Source organism: Adiantum capillus-veneris, chromosome 17, assembly GCF_014529385.1.
Source record: "Adiantum capillus-veneris isolate H3 chromosome 17, ASM1452938v2, whole genome shotgun sequence".
Classification (NCBI taxonomy): Eukaryota; Viridiplantae; Streptophyta; class Polypodiopsida; order Polypodiales; family Pteridaceae; genus Adiantum; species Adiantum capillus-veneris.
In genome coordinates, this window is record NC_140947.1 from 85,022,269 (window position 1) to 85,039,013 (window position 16,745).

At 45.2% G+C, this 16,745-nt stretch overlaps 1 protein-coding gene across 1 annotated transcript in view; it reads left to right on the forward strand.

Moving 5' to 3' along the window:
- Positions 1-16,745, forward strand: part of LOC147437610 (uncharacterized) — a 74,896-nt gene that overhangs the window by 38,839 nt on the left and 19,312 nt on the right. The window contains exons 5-13 of the mRNA XM_086487123.1: positions 13,506-13,571; positions 13,651-13,749; positions 13,912-14,262; positions 14,422-14,724; positions 14,833-15,017; positions 15,220-15,322; positions 15,407-15,552; positions 15,646-15,725; positions 15,798-15,976. Coding sequence (XP_086343249.1) covers positions 13,506-13,571; positions 13,651-13,749; positions 13,912-14,262; positions 14,422-14,724; positions 14,833-15,017; positions 15,220-15,322; positions 15,407-15,552; positions 15,646-15,725; positions 15,798-15,976 — 1,512 coding nt within the window. The remainder of the gene's footprint in view (positions 1-13,505; positions 13,572-13,650; positions 13,750-13,911; positions 14,263-14,421; positions 14,725-14,832; positions 15,018-15,219; positions 15,323-15,406; positions 15,553-15,645; positions 15,726-15,797; positions 15,977-16,745) is intronic.

The window sequence follows — 16,745 nt, forward strand, 5'->3', positions numbered from 1 at the left end:
ATGGTTCGGTTCCGGACCTGGAGAGTTGCATCATTCTTGTCGTGCCAAGGCATGTCCAAGAGAATATCGCAATTGCCCAACTTCATAATGTGGAAATCGGCTTTTCCATGATAATCTTGTATAGTCACTGGAAGTGCACCAATGAGCAGTACCACTTTCTGAGTTTGCCCCATGGCTAGCTCAGCTTCAATTTCTCCACCCTCTGCATCATAATCAAAGTGCATCTGCTTCAAGAATTCTGGATGGATGAAGTTCTCCATAGCTCTGGGGTCAAAGAAAATAAGGGCTTTCTAGCAGCTCACTTTTCCATAAGCTCTGCATAATTCATTAAAACTCTCGAGGTGTATACCATAAATATCGGATACTAGTCCAATGGCAGGTCTAGCCTTCTTGGCCGGAGGTGGCCTCGGGGATCTGTCTGACGTGGGAGCAGAAGGTTGCACTGAGGACGTCGAGGCTCGCTCAGGACATGTATTGAATCTATGCCCTGTTTGGAAACATTCGAAGCATCGGCCTTCTTGTAACAAGGCGTCTCGTTCACGTTGTGTCAGACGAGGCCGTTGAGGTTGGTTTTCACGGGATTCGTGAGAATTTGTTCGTTGTTGCCGGGAGTTTTGGTTAGTGGCCGGAGGTTCTTCTATGGTAAAGTCCAACTTTCCTTTCATGAGCTTGTAGCCGACCGCGGCATGGTCCATAAGCTCTTGCATGGTAGAGACTTGCTTGGAGAGACAATATTCCTGCAATGGCGATGGTAGTCCAATGGTGTAGCGCTCGCACTGGTCCTCCAAGGGAATGAACTTAAAGGACACCGGAAGGTACACGTCGAGAAACCTTTGGTTATAGTCGTCCATGGTTTCGGTGGCCAGCATTTTCAAGTTGCCCCACTCTGCCAAAATCTGGACTTCAGACATCGAAGTCATGTAACTACGTGCAAAAACTGTCTTGAAAGCTTGCCAAGTCCTTGGAGCATGCGGTTGTGTCGCGATTGAACTCCACCATTGCTTAGCATTATCTTTAAGAAATCCCGTTGCTCGAGAAATCTTGGATTCTTCTGTATAGTTCCCCAAAGCATAGATGTTGTCAAAGCGCTATAGGAACTTCAATGCTTTCTTCTGATCTTTCACCCCGGAAAAAGTGAAAAATTTGACTGTCGTGCCACCATCTTTGAATCTTTGGGTTGGTCAGGCGCATATCCCGTGTATGGATAATAAGGATCATATGGGCTCCAACCATTGTAGCCTGGTGGGGGTGGTAGTGGAGGTGGGGGCAATGGCGGTGGCAAAGGCGGTTGCACTGGACCAGGGTCAGATGGCTGCACCATATTCTTGAAGACTCCCCCCATCGGAATAGACGGCTGAGAAGGTTGCCGGTTGGAAGCTCTCGTACTTTCTGGTGTTGGAGGAGGAGGTACCACCTGGGGCATCAGAGGGGGTAACATGTAGCTCAAAAATTGTTGAAAACTTTGCAGCATTGGAAGATTTTGCTGATGATGCCGTGAAAGAATGTCGTGAAGCTCGTTGAGCAGAAACTGCAAATATTCTGGTGAATCCATGAATTCCAAGTCTTGGGTTCTTTATGGCTTATGCCCTGTAAGACACAGCGATGAAGACGGGAGCGCACCCGATGCGCGATGAAGTAAGGGTGGGAGTGGCTAATGGCTCTGGGGACGGAGGCCGAAGATACCTCAAATAAAATTCCAATAGCTCTATCTGCTCTTTTGTAGGACCGGTATGCTTTCAGAAAAGCACACGCCTGATGCTCTAATACCACTGTCACAAGACAGGCACCATGTGCCAATATAAAAGAATAGACTGAATAGAGTTTTAGCACTTCAATAACAAATGAATTGAGAGAGAGAGAGAGAGAGAGAGACAACACGCAGCACGGAGTGGCAAAATTCCACCCCAGAGAGTATTGGCCCCAAACCTTGGCGCCCCTTTCGGTATTTCTTTATATTGCATCAACACAGTACAAGCCGGTACTCCAGACTCTGCACCTTCTCCAGGAAGCATGCCAGAGAATGAGCCCTAACCTCATATTTAAAGGCCCTTGGCCTGAAAGCAGTTACAATGAAAAGCCTTCAAAACTCAAAAGCTTTTGGTCCCAAAAGCAATGCCAAAAGCTGCCAGCGTAATTTACGAAAATCCGTACAGCCTGCCACGTCATCAACCAACGCAAAACGCGGAAATCCGTACAGCATGCCACGTCATCAGCCAATGTGATTTTCGGAAATCTGCCACACCATCAGCCAGCTTCGCAATTTCTTGTGTGTGTGTGTGTGTGTGTGTGTCGTGCTTTATTTTACTTCTTTATGTCACTTGGGGCCCCATCAGACGGGGTCCCCATAAGTTGGTAGGACTTCTTCTTCTGTTACTAGTTCTTCTTAGGGTTTAGGCCCCTCGGTCGGCATCTGCAAGCTGGCTCCATCCTTTAGGGCTTTGACACGTTAGCAGTTTGTGACATGCAATCTGCGTATGAGTCTGGCTCGTGGCATTGTATCAAAGGCTTTGCGGAAATCCACACACAGAGAGAGAGTCTATTTATGTCTTTTGGAGACCAAAATTGACCTATAGGAGAGATATAAGAAATCCATCTTTACATTTCCACTGCAGGTTTCAATGGCCTAAAAGTCATAAAACAAAATAGCCATAAAAATAAATAAGAATACATGCTTCTGGGGACTCTAGGACACCGTTATTATTACAATGGGGTGCATTATACGAAATAAAAATAGCTTTGTCTAAATAGGGATGTGGTCACTCCTTGGGGAGTGGGGTACAAAACTCTCCAGTGATTGCCTTTCCTCTTCTATAGATTGCTGACTTTAGCTAACTCTACTGGTCTGTTCCTTGAAATCAGTTTTTCTACTTTTTATCTAGTATTTTGTCATATTTTTCCATAAGGTGAGCTTTATCTGTGTGCCTTTTCCTATGATGGGGCTGGAAATCTCCTAAATCCACAAATTAAACAACCTTGTTATAAGAACATTTGTCTCTAGTATGTAGTCATTTTTCTTTTAATCTGCAGTGTCCTCCCTATTCCAGCCTAGGGGGAGCCCTCCAAATCCTGGCTTCATTCTCAATGCTCTTCACTCTTTCCTTCTCTTTCACTATTGGTATGACTTCATGAACAAAATGCTCTCAATTAGATAAAATTTGCATGTAACACCTGATTTGTCGCTTCTTGTTGCAATATCTTTGGCAAGGGATCTTCTTGTGCTCTTTGTTGATCCATCGTCCATGGCTTGTTGTTGGATTCTGTAGCGAGGAAAGTGTGTCGTTCTCTCTACAGTGCGGTGGGTGCTCCTCAGTGCAATATGCAAGAAACCTCACTCCAACATAAAACATCACACAGAAATAGAAGAACAACTCAAAAGCACAACAGACTCAGAACTTAGTTGGCAGCACACTCAGCTCCAAGCCCAGGACTCAAGGGTACAATGGGGGTGTCGAGGCTCCAATGTGCAGGGACGGTGCATACGTGCGGTGCATGAACTCAAGAGACTCAAGACACTCGACCGTACAAGTGGATGATGATGATGATCCTCCAGACTAGAACCAACTACGAATATATACAATCATAAAGAGCCACCAACGACGACTCTCAAAGTATCCAGTCAAGCTAAGTCTATCTCCAAACTGTGGTGGTGGTGATCTGGCCACGGTGTCCACTAGACCATCCAATATCACTGCCACGTGTCACTACCTAGGTGAGAGTCCTCCCAGTGTGAGGAGGGGGAAGGGTGGCGGGTAGGGAGGAGGGGGGAAGGGTGGCGGGTAGAGATGAGGAGGGGGAAGAGGGGGATGGGTAGGGGCGAGGAGAGGGGGGAGGAGGGTGGTGGGTAGGGGCGAGAGGGGAGAGGGTGGTGGGTAGGGGCGAGGAGGGGGGAAAGGGGGGTGGTGAAGGGCGAGGAGAGGGGGAGGGTAGGGGCAAGGAGAGGGCAGACAGGGGTGGGTAGGGGTGAGGGGCGGGAGGGGAAGATTGGCAGATAGAGGGGGAGGGTGGCGGGTAGGGGTGAGAGGGGGGGTTGGGTAGGGGCGAGAGGAGAAGGGTGGCGGGTAGGGGTGGTGAGGGGGGTGGGTAGGGGGAGGTTAGGGGCAAGGTGAGGGAGGGGGGTGGGTAGGGACAAGGAGGAGGTGGTGAGAGGAGGGGGTGAGGGGCAAGGAGAGGGTGGTGAGTAGGGGAAGGGTGGCGGGTACGGGCGAGGGGTGGTGAGAGGCGGGAGAGGGAGGGTAGGGGAAGGTGAGGGGGGTGGGTAGGGACGAGGAGGAGGAAGAGGGGGGGTGGGTAGGGGCGAGGGGGGGGTGGTTAGGGGCGAGAGGGGAAGGGTGGTAGTTAGGGGCGAGGAGGGGGTTAGGGATAAGGCCAGCTAAAGAAATTAACGGGAAATGTTGTACAAAAGCAACAACTGCAGTTTTGGAGACAACGCCTTCCCCAAGCTACTTTGAGCAACATTTCCGTGGCCTTAGGTCTGCCACAAGGTTTCTAAATTGTGAAATGGCACACCCCTGAAGTCTGATGCTAACCTAGACATCTGGTAGCTTATCTGGTAGTTCACAACGTACTTCACTGATATTACAGAGAGCATTTGGTGGAGGAAGCTTAAGCTGACCTGGAACTGTTCCAGGGTTCGAAAGAAACATGTCCTCTGTGGAATGCCAACTCAAGACAAGAGGATCAGATAGCCGTACACTCACTGGTCTTCCCAGACGTTTTACAAACCAATCTCTTTCAAAATCATCGTTGGGTCTGGAGATGGCACTGCTGAAGGTGTCTCTATAGGTGAAGAGGTTGCCGCGTCTAGCAGCAGAGAGACATCATGACCTGGTGTCTCATCAATCTTCAAATCAGCATCGCTTTGTTTTAACCCGTCTTGAGGAAGCTTGGTGAGACACGAGACACAGAGGAGAGCTTTGGCTTGGACGGAGAGTCAACACAGATGAGGCTGAGGTTGGGCTGAGGTTGAGGTGTGGGTGAACTCTTGTAAAGGAGACTTCTTCCTGATTCTTTATAGACTCACCCATAGTTATTAGTCTCTGTGACCTCCATACTTGTTGTTGGCTCAGGTGGCTCATTGGGCTCGGTTATTGTAGAAACATTGGAAGATGGTGTATCCTCAGGCAAAGATTGAATAGAGACCCCATAACAAGGGGTAGACTTGGTAGCTTCCACTCACTCCAACAGATCTTCTGACCCGTCAGGTGGAGTAGGCTGTTCCAGTTCAGGGTTGGATTCCATTGACAAAGAACTGTGGTGCACTACTGGATCCATGCAGCCTTGAAGTTCTGCTCCTCTGTTGTGAAGTTCTCGTGCAAGCTGCGCGCAGCAGCAGCCCTCTGTCGTCTCGCCAGCAAGGGTGACTATTGCCCCTACGTGACTGCTCCTGCGTGTTTTTTACCCAGCGCGCCCTCCTGCTCGTCGCTGCTAAGAACTACAGTATTGCCCAGCAAGTCTGTCAATGACAGTGCAACAGGTTTTGCACGCCTAGTGGTGGCCAGTGCTGTTCTGTTGGGTCTCGCTATGCAGGACTAGCAGGGCAGTTTGTATACAGGGTAGAATCTCAGTCAAGCTCCAGTTCTTTGGGCAAAATTCAGCACATGTATATTGCTGTGGGTTTTGGTTGCTGCTTTCTGTGAAGTATGTACAGAGCTGTGGTTAGTCTGTTATTTGCAAGGTTTTCTTCACAGTAGATTGCGGAATTTTCTCGCTAATCGGTTTTGTTTGAAGAAGGGGTTTCTTTTAATTTATGTTTGACTCACTGTGCATCTTTAAGCGTCGGAAAGCGATGGAACCCACGTCGGAGGGAGCTTCTGAGATCAAGCCATGCTTTGTATGAGGACTTTGAGGAGGCTCGACAGGCATGGAATGGTTAGGCGCCTGCTCTTGAGGTGCGCATTCCGGTACAGGACCTCATGGACCCAGTTGCGCAGTACGCTATGAATGCAATTATTCTGTTTTTCCCGGGGAAAATGCCTACTGCGCAAGATGTCGGCCAATGGGTCGATTTTCTCCTTAAGATGTCTCCCCTCTTTTTTAATACGCAGATGACACATGTTCTCCCATGGGCACTCACTAAAGACTACCAGAGTCTTATTCGTCACAAATGCCCGGTGTGGGTGGAAATTGTTGATTTCCCCCGCACGTGGAGACATTTCCTGCCGCCGTTGTTGGTTACGCAGCTTGGAAAGGTTATCTGTCCTCCAAAATTGGATGCGAATACCAACAGGTTTTGTATTCTATGGGACATGGACAAGATTACCCCCGATGGTATTATGGTTGACTCAGGTGATCCATGGGTAGGCAAGCGCCCCTTTAAACTTAAATGGGAAAAATTTGCGAATTCATGTTTTCGATGCGGCAAGTTTGGCCATATGCAATCCGAATGTCCAGAGCCGGTCTTCCAACCCCCTCCATCTGCTGTTCCTTTGTCCACCTCTATCCCTACTGGAAAACCCACAAGTGAAGCCAAGCAAAGTGGAGTTTCTACTACTAAAGTGGCTTCAAATGTGGACAAAGGGAAAGGCAAAGTACAGCAAGTTACTGATCTTGGGAATGGGGCTGCTGCTAAAGGCAAAAATGTTGGACCTACTGATGTCAATACATGGGTGGTGCCGAAAAAAGCACCGAAGATTCGCACGCCACTTTCTTCTCGTAATTACGTTCCTTCTGTTAATGCTAGCAAGAATGCATCGTTTAAGCAACTTCCATGCAATGACAATCGCACGCTAATTGATGCATGGGACAAAGCGATGCACTCTTACAAAGATGTACTCCTTGGTGAGGCTTCCACATCGCATGTGAACACTGTGGACACGTTTCCTGCCCTGACTCAAAGGATGGGTCCTCGTACGAATGCAGTGGATGGAGACGTATCTATGGGCACCTCCACTTGATTTTGATACTTGTTGCTTTTTATACATATATTTCCAATGCAAAGTCATATTAAATGCATCTCATACAATGTGCGTGGGTTATGCAACCTTGACAAATGGCGGCTGACTTGGCACTATGTACATACATGTAGGGCAGACATAGTTGTATTGCAAGAGTACAATCAGCATGAGTTTGCTGGCCAATGTTCCTATTTTGCCGGATATTGGATTGCGTATGCTGGCTCGCAAGATTTCTATGGTGTATTGATGCTGATTCGACATGAGCTTCAGCCTGTTTTGTTATACAATGATCCGCATGGTCGGTGGATGGTTGTACAATGTTTGTTGAATGGTCAAGTTCATGAATTTGGAGGTACATATGCATATACGGCCTCTGGGCAAAGAGCTGCTTTGTGGAGGGAAATCTCGTCTCGCCTATGGACATCGAATGCATTTCTGTGTGGAGATTTCATTAATACTCCTGATTTGCTTGACAGCACCACAGGAAATTCGCATATGCTGCTTGCGGAGAAACACAATTGGGATCTTTTTGTTGCCTCTGCTCAAATGATTGATATATGGCGTTCTTTGCATCCTGATGCCTCTGGTTTTACCTTTCAGCATGCTGCTCATTCCTCTTATAGAGCACGATTGGATCGTTGGTATTTGCTTAATGGGCAACAGTATGAAGAATTTGTATGTGACATGAGGATAGATTATGCTCTGTAGCTATCGGATCATTATCCTCTTTTGCTATCGTTGTATTTTGGACAGTCTATTTGTGATCGGCCTCTTCACAGGAAACGTTTGTTGCATGTTAATAATGCCTATCTTACTCATGAAGCTTTTCGTCACATGGTTGCCGATATTATTCCTCCGTTGTTGGCTCAAATGCATATTGATTTGGATGGTGCTTGGTATCGTTTTGTCATGAGAGTACAAAGTGTGATTTCTGGCTATGGTAGGCAGCATATGCAGCGCATTCGGGAGAATGTCGTTGATGCGAAACAGGTTAGTCAACGCTTACAACAGTTGGCTGATTTCTGCCCATTGTTTGACTCTGAAATGACGGAGTTATGTGAAGCTAAAGTGTGTATTCAGCAAAATGATAAGAGGAATCTTGCTAAGTGGCAGACGCGTGCACGTCAACAAGCCTTTATGGATAAAGGTTGTGCTTCGAAGAAATTTTTTAAGCATTTGCATCATTCGAGAGTCTCACAGTCCATTAAACGGGTTATGCTTCCCTCGGGTGCTTGGACTTCTTCGAAGCGGGAACTTGCTGAGGTTATGGTTTCACATTACCGTAAGGTGTTTGCTGCTCCATCTCAGCCGTCTTCGGCAGCTTGTCGAGCGCGTGAATTGTTGCTTTCTTATGTTCGTCCGATCCTGTCTTCGCAAGAGGCTCAATGCCTTGAGGATCCTTTCTCTGTCGCCGAATTGCATGGTGCCTTGCTTGCATTGGGCCGGTGGAGATCTCCTGGTTGGGACGGACTTACTGTGGAATTTTTCCTCTCATTTTGGGATGCTCTTAAACAACCCCTGATCTTCATGATAAATGTAGCATGGGAAAAACAGGATCTACCAATTTCATGGAAAGAGGGCTTACTTAAGTTGTTGCCTAAGCAAGCGCTTTGTGAGCAGTTCTCTCATTGGCGGCCCATAACTTTGATGCGGGTGATATACAAGATTTTGGCTAAAATGTTGGTCCATCGCATCAAGGACTATTTGTTTACAGGACTTCATCAGGCTCAGTATGGTTTCATTCCTCGTCGTCAAATCATGGACAATTTGGCCAATCTTATGATTGGCATGGAATATGCTAAGTATACGCAACAAGAATAGCTGGTCATGCAAGTTGATATTGAAAAGGCCTTTGACACTGTGCACTAGGACTTCATTGCTGCCACAATGAGAAGGTCCTAAGTTGGCCAATCTGGTTCATTTCTTGTATGATTGTAGTACGTCTTCGGGAATCCTGGACGGGGAATTGACAGAATCGTGGCCGCTTGGTTGTTCGGTTAGGCAAGGTTGCCTTATTAGTGCTTTGCTGTATGCAATTGCTTCTCATCCTTTGTTGATGTATCTTGATCACTTGACCTCTGCGCAGCGTCTTCATGGTTTGCAGCTATCGTCGGCTCATACTTTTATTGGGCAGGCTTATGCAGATGACTCGCTATTTATGCCCCGCAATCAGAAAAACGATGTTCAAGAGATTATGAACGCTGTGGAGTTGTTTGCGCTTGCGGCTGGTCTTAAAGTCAATTTCCGTAAATCAAAGCTTCTGCCGCTTCGTTCTTGTGATTGGCATGCTCCGTTGTGGCGAGGAGAGATTGTTCTTCCAAATGTAATCACTAGGCATTTCGGTTATCCAATTGGATGGAATGTTACTCACACGTAGAAAGTGGATTGGGTTATGAATCGCTTGAATGTTAAATTGCATTACTGGAAGCTTTCTACCTGGCCGCTACATGTTCGCCTGCGAATTGTTCAGAGTATCCTCATGGCATATGTTCAGTTCTTTTTGCCATTGTTGCATTGGCCCCGTCATTGTCTTGATTCTCTCATGTCGGCCATTTTGTCTCATTTGTGGCGAACGCGTGCTCACAAAAAAGGTTTGCACTTGATATCGATGGCAAAACTTTGTACACCAAACCGCTTTGGTGGTTTGAATATTTTGGACCTGCGTAGGCATGTCATTGCTAGGAAGGCTATGCTTTTGCCTACACTTGTGCATCAATCTCAGCCTTGGACTCTTATGTTTGCACACTTGAGTCAGCATGTGGTTACATCCTCATTTGGTCACTGGCAATCATCCATGTGGGAGGCAGTATTTGGTAAGATGGATGGTCATATTCCTGGATGTCCGCTTTCTTCCACTTGCTTTCTGCATGGAAACAGTACGATTCATCTCTCATGGAATGCTCGGAGGGAAGGAAACTCACTTCGTGCGGAGAGCCTTCATTGGAGTCGGGCTTTTTCTCTTACTTTGGTCAACCGCTCACCTCGCCAAGCGTATTTCCTCTCCTGCCGTGGCAGTCGAGTGGTTGAGGATGTAGTGGATGCAGCTGGTTTTACTTTCGAGTTTCCATTTGCCGCTCGCCGCTTTGGATTGGGCATGCACTATCGCCAGTTTTGGAGAGAATTACAACAAATGTTGACAGGTTTTTTGCCCGTTTCACCTTTGGCTGATGGTGATCGAATGTCTGACTGGAAGCTTGGGGAAATGCTATTTCAAGATATTTTTGCCGGCCGGGCATATGCTCTTCTTCTGCCTCGTCCATGGATTGTTGATCATTGCAACGCTATTTGGCAAATGCATAAATCAGATATTTGGTGGCGAAGGATTATATCTGCAATATGGGAAAGCCGTTTGCCGTTGAAAGAGCGTTTGTTTCTTTGGCGGTGTTTACTTGGTGTGCTCCCGGTGGGTACCTTTCTTAGGATGCGATGTATCCGTCCTTGGTCATGTGTCCGTTGCTCAGCTGCCGAGGAGGATGTTTGTCACCTCTTGTGGGATTGCTGTGTCACTCGAGACTTTCTTCGTCAGGTATCTGCGTGTATGCGGCTACATTTTCCCACGACGGTCTTCCATAAGAGGTTTTGGGTTTTTGGTATCTTCTCGCCGGCGTTGCAGTGCTTTGCAGCCTTCTTCATGTGGGTCAGGTTTTGGGCATACTGGAGCCTGTGGCGACAGCGTAATGGCTATATGTTCCATAGCATTCATACGGATCCCCTACCTTTCTTCAAGATTTCCCTTCGGAAGTCTTTGCGGTTTTCCTTGGAAGTTGGTGATATCACGGCAAAGATACAACAGCTTTCTTATGAATGCTTTTAGATATTTTGTACAGCCGAACACTGTTGTGTTCCTTTCCTTGTACATCTTTTTGGTGGGTTTTCCTCTCTTTGAGGTTTCCCACAGATAGTTAAATCAAATTGATTTACAAAAAAAAGTGTGTGTGTGTGTGCGCGCGCGCGCCAAATTGATTTACAAAAAAGTGTGTGTGCGCGCGCGCGTACAAGCGCTTTTGGTTTTTGGTTTTTTTGTGTGCTTCTCACATCCAAGTGGTGTGTATGTGTGTGTGTAATATGTTGTAGCCAGGAGAGATTGTTCCTCCGAATGTCATTGCCAGGCATTTGGGCTATCCAATTGGATGGAATGTCACTCACATTCAAAAAGCTGATTGGGTTACGCAACACTTGAATGTCAAATTGCATCACTGGAAATTATCCACATGGCCTTTGCATGTTTGATTGCGAATCGTTCAAAGTGCCTTGATGGCTTACGTTAAGTTCTATTTGTCTGGATTCTCTTATGTCAGCTCTTTTGTCTCATTTGTGGCGAACCCATACTCACAAAAAAGGCCTGCGTTTGATGTCGATTGGGAAACTTTGCACTCCTAAGCGCTTTGGTGGCCTCAGTATCTGGGACTTGCACAGGCATGCTCTTGCTAGGAAAGCCATGTTGTTGCCTACCATTGTGCAACAAACTCAGCCTTGGACACTTATGCTTGCCTACTTGTGTCAGCATGTTGCCTTTGGTCATTGGCAATCATCTCTCTAGGAGGTTGTGTTTGGTAAGATGGAAGGGCATATTCCTGGATGTCCGTATACTTTCAGTTTGATTTTTTCTTGGAAGGATGTTACAATGCATTTATCATGGCATCGTTGACCGCAACGGGAAGGGAATTCGCTTCGTTTGGAGATGCTTCATAGGAGTCGGGCATTCTCTCTTGCTTTGGTTGACCGTTCGCCTTGGCAGGAATACTTTCTCTCTTGTCGTGGCCTTCGTGTTGTTGGTGATGATGTTGATGAGGTGGCTACACTTTCCAATTTCCCCTTGCTGCATTACCTTCAGCTCTGGAGAGAACTTCAGCTCATGCTGGCTGATTTTTTACCCATTCTGCCTTTGGCTGATGGTAGCCGCATGGCTGATTGGAATTTCCGGGACACGCCTTTTGAGGCTGTTTCTTCCTGTCAAGTTTATGCTCTTCTTCTTCCTTGGCCTTGGCTTGCCTGACCATTATAATGCCCTATTGTCCATGCACAAGTCTGATACCTGGTGGAGGAAGCCTCTCTCTGCCATCTAGAAGAGCCACTTGCCTTTGAAGGAGTGATTTTTTCTCTACCGATGCTTGTTGGAGTTCTTCCAGTGGGAAGGTTTCTCAATGCACGACATATCTGCTCTTCTAGTTGTGTCTTCTCTTCGACTTTGGAAGAGACTGTTAGTCACTTGCTACGGGATTGCTGCATTACTAGAGTTTTTCTTCGACGCATTTCAACTTGTATGCAGCTCCATTTTCCCTCTATGGTCTGCCAGAGGCGATTCTGGGCTTTTGGCATTCTCCCACTTCCTTGCTGCAATTTGCGGTCTTCTTTATGAGGGTCAGATTTTACCCTATTGGACCCTATGGTGCCAATGTAATGGCTATATGTTCCACTGCTCTAATGCAGATCCTTTTCCATTTTTCAAGCTTTCTTTTGGACAATCTTTACATTTTGCCTTGGAAGTTGGTGATATCACCCTTGGGATACATCAGCTTTCCTATGAATGCTTTTAGCCCTCTTTCACAGCTGAACATTTTTGTGTTCTTTCTTTTGTATATGATCCTTTCCGTGGGTTTTCCTCGCCTTGGGTTTCCCACTTGTAAATTAATCCCAAAGATTTACAAAAAAACAAGTGTGTGTGTGTATATGCACATGTGTGCATGTGGAGAGAGAGGCGGCGTGTGGGTGTGGGTGTGGGTGTGAGTCCTGCTTGTGTCGCGCGAGCCTGTTTTCCTCTTTGTTAGTGTTGTGCATTTGATTTATTGTGGCCTTCGACCTCCTTTTAAAAGCCCTTGTTATTTCTTGCTCTCATTTAATAAATTCATTTCCTGTTTTCATTACCATAGCTACACAGTGTGTATATTGTATTTCCTGCTCTCTGGATGGCTTGTGTGTGTTTTTTTATATTAGAGCTGTTCTTGGTCGTTGCCTGTGAACAAATTCAGTGCTTAGCTTAAGCTATGTTCTATAGAGAGTTACATAGCTTCCTTAGAATTTGATGTGTGACCTTTTATCGGATTCTCACATCTTGATTCTTGCCAAAGATCTTATGGATCCTTAACGTCAATATGGTCGTAGAGAATTCTATGAGAACCTCCTTTCTAATGAAAGTGCTAAAAATCACATGTTGAAAATGTCTCTTGTTTTCTATAGCACACAGATGATTCATGTTTTGCCTTGGTCTCTAACAAAAGATTATCAGAGTTTGATAAGGCATCAATGTCCTATGTGGGTAGAAATTCAAGACTTTCCTAGAACTTGGAAACACTTATTGCTTGTTATTGTTGCAATACCAGGAAAGGTTATATGTCCTCTGAAATTGGATGCAAACACTAGTAGATTTTTCTTAGTGTGGAACAGCGATAAACCTCTGTGATGAGTACTTACGTGAATATTTCCGTTTGTAACAGTATATTTTAGTAATGAGAAGATATAGTTATGTTTGTTATATCTCTATAAGGATGTACTAAAGGTATAATTTTTTGTGATGAGATATTTTTCTGATGTAGTTATTAGCTGAAATGTGTGTGTAAAAACTAACAACGATTTTAAGATGGATGACGCTTGTACTGTGAATTTTCTTTGCAGGCAGAAGATAGAGCCCATAGACGTGGTCAAATAAGTGCAGTTAACGTCTATTTCTTTTGTGCAAAGGTAATTATTTGTTCAAGGGGCATGCACATGTGCTTTGTCATTTTTAGTTTATTATCTACAAGTGGAAGGATTCATGCAGGACACGTCAGATGAGATGCAATGGCAAAGACTCAGCAAAAGTCTTGAACGTGTTTCTACAATGACCAATGGCTCAGATAATGCCATTGCAGGATTAGAGGTAATTCGACCCTGCAGTGAAATAAGGGGGCTTACTCATTGTGTTTGAATACAAGCAGCCCACTAGCAAGCATCCACGCAATTACACTCATGCATGCTATTCTTGGTATCTTCTGCTAATTTGGCAGTAGGGTGTATAATCGCTCACTGTATACCTTTGCAGGTTGACAAGGTTTGGGGAAACTTGGACAAAGAGATTATGAGTTCGCAACATTCTTCCAAAGATAAAGAGCATAGACTGATGAAGGATGAACAAAATAGGGAAGAAGGACATTTCATTGGGATGCAGAGTAAAAGCCCTGCAGTTGATGAAGTTGAATCAAAAGATGAAGCTTTGATTGTGTCTACAGAAGTAGACTGCAAGTTACATGGAGATGGGGAACGTGAAGAAGTTGAGAACACAGATTGGAAAGGCTGTATTACCACTGGTGACGAGGTTATGCTGGCGACACATAATGTTTATGATGCAAAGCAATCGGACAGCATTGTACACCAAACCTTTCTTATGTTTGAGGTGAATGGAATGCAGACTATTCCATTAAAACACGATCACTTCTTTCTTTTCATGATCAATGCAGATGTTAACTATGCATTTGTCTCTCTTGAAAGTAACCTGAGTGTGCGTCAAATAGGAAAAATTTAACATAAATGGGTTTTGTTGGTATGTACATAGGTTAGTGCAAACACAGGCCGCATTCATATATATACTAGATCAGGTTCAGATGGATTCAGACCAAAGCCATTGCATGTGAACTTTCTTCCAGAGGATATAGAGGATTTAAATGATCCATCACAGTCAAAAGGGAGGAGCAGAAATATTCCTGATTGTTTGAGGGAGAGTCCTGCCAATCTGAGGTGTGCTGCTGATTTTCTTCAACAATGGAATTCTTTACGACCAGTCGATCAAAAAAGTCTGCTTGGAAGGCCCCTGCAGCTGCCTTTAGCATTTGAATTGGAATGCAGCAAAGCTGATAATGTATCCTCTTTTTTACATTTCCCTATATCTTCAATTTTCCTTTTATCTTCTATGATTGCTCTAATGCACCATTGCTTTTTTGAACTGACTGCATACAAAACATCGTAGGGACTAGTCAAAGGTGGATCAAAGCGGCGTGTGACACCAAAAAGTGAAATAAGCTCGAATATCCCAGAGGGTGCAGTTTGGAGGAAAATCACGCTAAAGGGTCATTCTTTCAAAGACAGACAAATACAACAGGCTTGGAGCTCCAATGACGAACCACTCTGTAAACTCTGCTACAATCTATGCTTGTAAGGCCCTTCCCTCGACATGTATCAAATTTAAAGCGATTCTTTAGAGAAGACTTTGAATTACACTACAAAAGTCAGAGCTGCAGATGAATGGACCTCCTCTTTTTGCACTATAAAGCTCACAGATCTTCTTCAGGAGGCACATAATTTCATTCCTTGCCTACATAATCTAACATTTGTGTTTGAAACATGTCCTTGGCAGGACAATAAATGCGAAGAATCCTGAGTACTTTGAGGATTTGTTCTGTAGAAAAGAATGCTATCAGCAGTTTCGAATCAAGACTAGTCAGGCATACATTCGCCAAGTAAAGAATTTCTTGTGAATTAGATTTCTGAAATGGCCAGCCCATTAAGGTTTTCTGATGACTGTCAAATTTAACCTTATTCAGGAGCTTTTTTCTTTGGAAAAGGGAGTGTGCACCATTTGTAAGCTCGATTGCCATGCCCTTGTCGAGAAAATACGCCCTTTACCTCATGAGCAAAGGCGGCAACACATTTTGAGGAAAGCCCCCCAATTTAAAGACAATCATCGCTTGTAAGTGTCTGTTTTCTCTATGTCAATGTCACTATTGTCAAATTAAGTTTCTCCTTTGCAGCTAAGAAAGTGATTGCTGAATGACTTGTTTAGACTGGAAAAATTGGTATCTGATGCTAAAGAGGGAAATGCTTGGCATGCCGATCATATTGTAGCTGTTCATCAGGGCGGAGGTACATATCCAAAGTGGGTTCGTTGCTCACTATCATGTTTCCTTGACCTAATTGGTAGATATTCTGCTGCAGGTGAGTGCACCTTACGCAATATGCGAACACTGTGTGTGGTTTGCCATGCGAAGGTCACCATTGAACAGAATCGAAAGAGGCGCAAATCTTTCAATAGAGCAAAAGATCAATTCCAAGCTACAATTGAAAAGTTCATAGAGAAGTGGTGTGAGAAGCGAATGCAAGCAACCACACCTCAGGTGATCACTCAAAAAAATCTACTAATCACTGCCTAACAGAATCGGCTATGAAGCTGAAGGTTATAGAGTTCTGTCATGGCCGCTTTCCCATAAAGCTATCCACGGAACAGATACAGATTTTTGGCCAGTTTTCTTTGCTTTGAGGTTTCCATTCAATTGTTCAATACTCTTTCATTGAAGAGAGAAAGGGAGTGTGCATGCACACACACACACACACACACACACACAGAGAAGCGAAAGAAGAGAGAGGGAGAGATGAAATGAAATGTTATATTAATGTCTTCAAAAGGCCAAAATGACCTATGAGACCAAAAAGTTACAATTGGTGAATCTGATACCATGTCTGAGTACGGAAAGTACAAAGAACTAAGACTAAAAACACTAAAACACTAAGGAAATGAATCTGAAGCTGATCTGGAGATGAAACAAGATTGGGACGGGGGTTTCAAATGAAATCTCTTATCGGTCGCTGTCGAATCTCATCGACATCCTCCATGGTCAGTACTCTGGTTGGGCGTCTTGCATGTCGAGCTAGAGTGATCTGGATCTTCTGCTGCAGTCTTCGTCGATGGTGGGAGACCCCTGGAGGTCGTGGGCGTCTGGATCTGCCTAGCTCAATGGCTCGATCAATCAACGTACCTCTAGTGTGGGTGGGCTCTGAGATCTGTTGTGATAACTGCTCTTCTGGCTCTCCCCTGGCTGGTGTAAAGAAATCTGTGATCTGTCTCTGAGACTGTCTCTCCCTTGATGTCCTCAGCAAGCTCTCCTA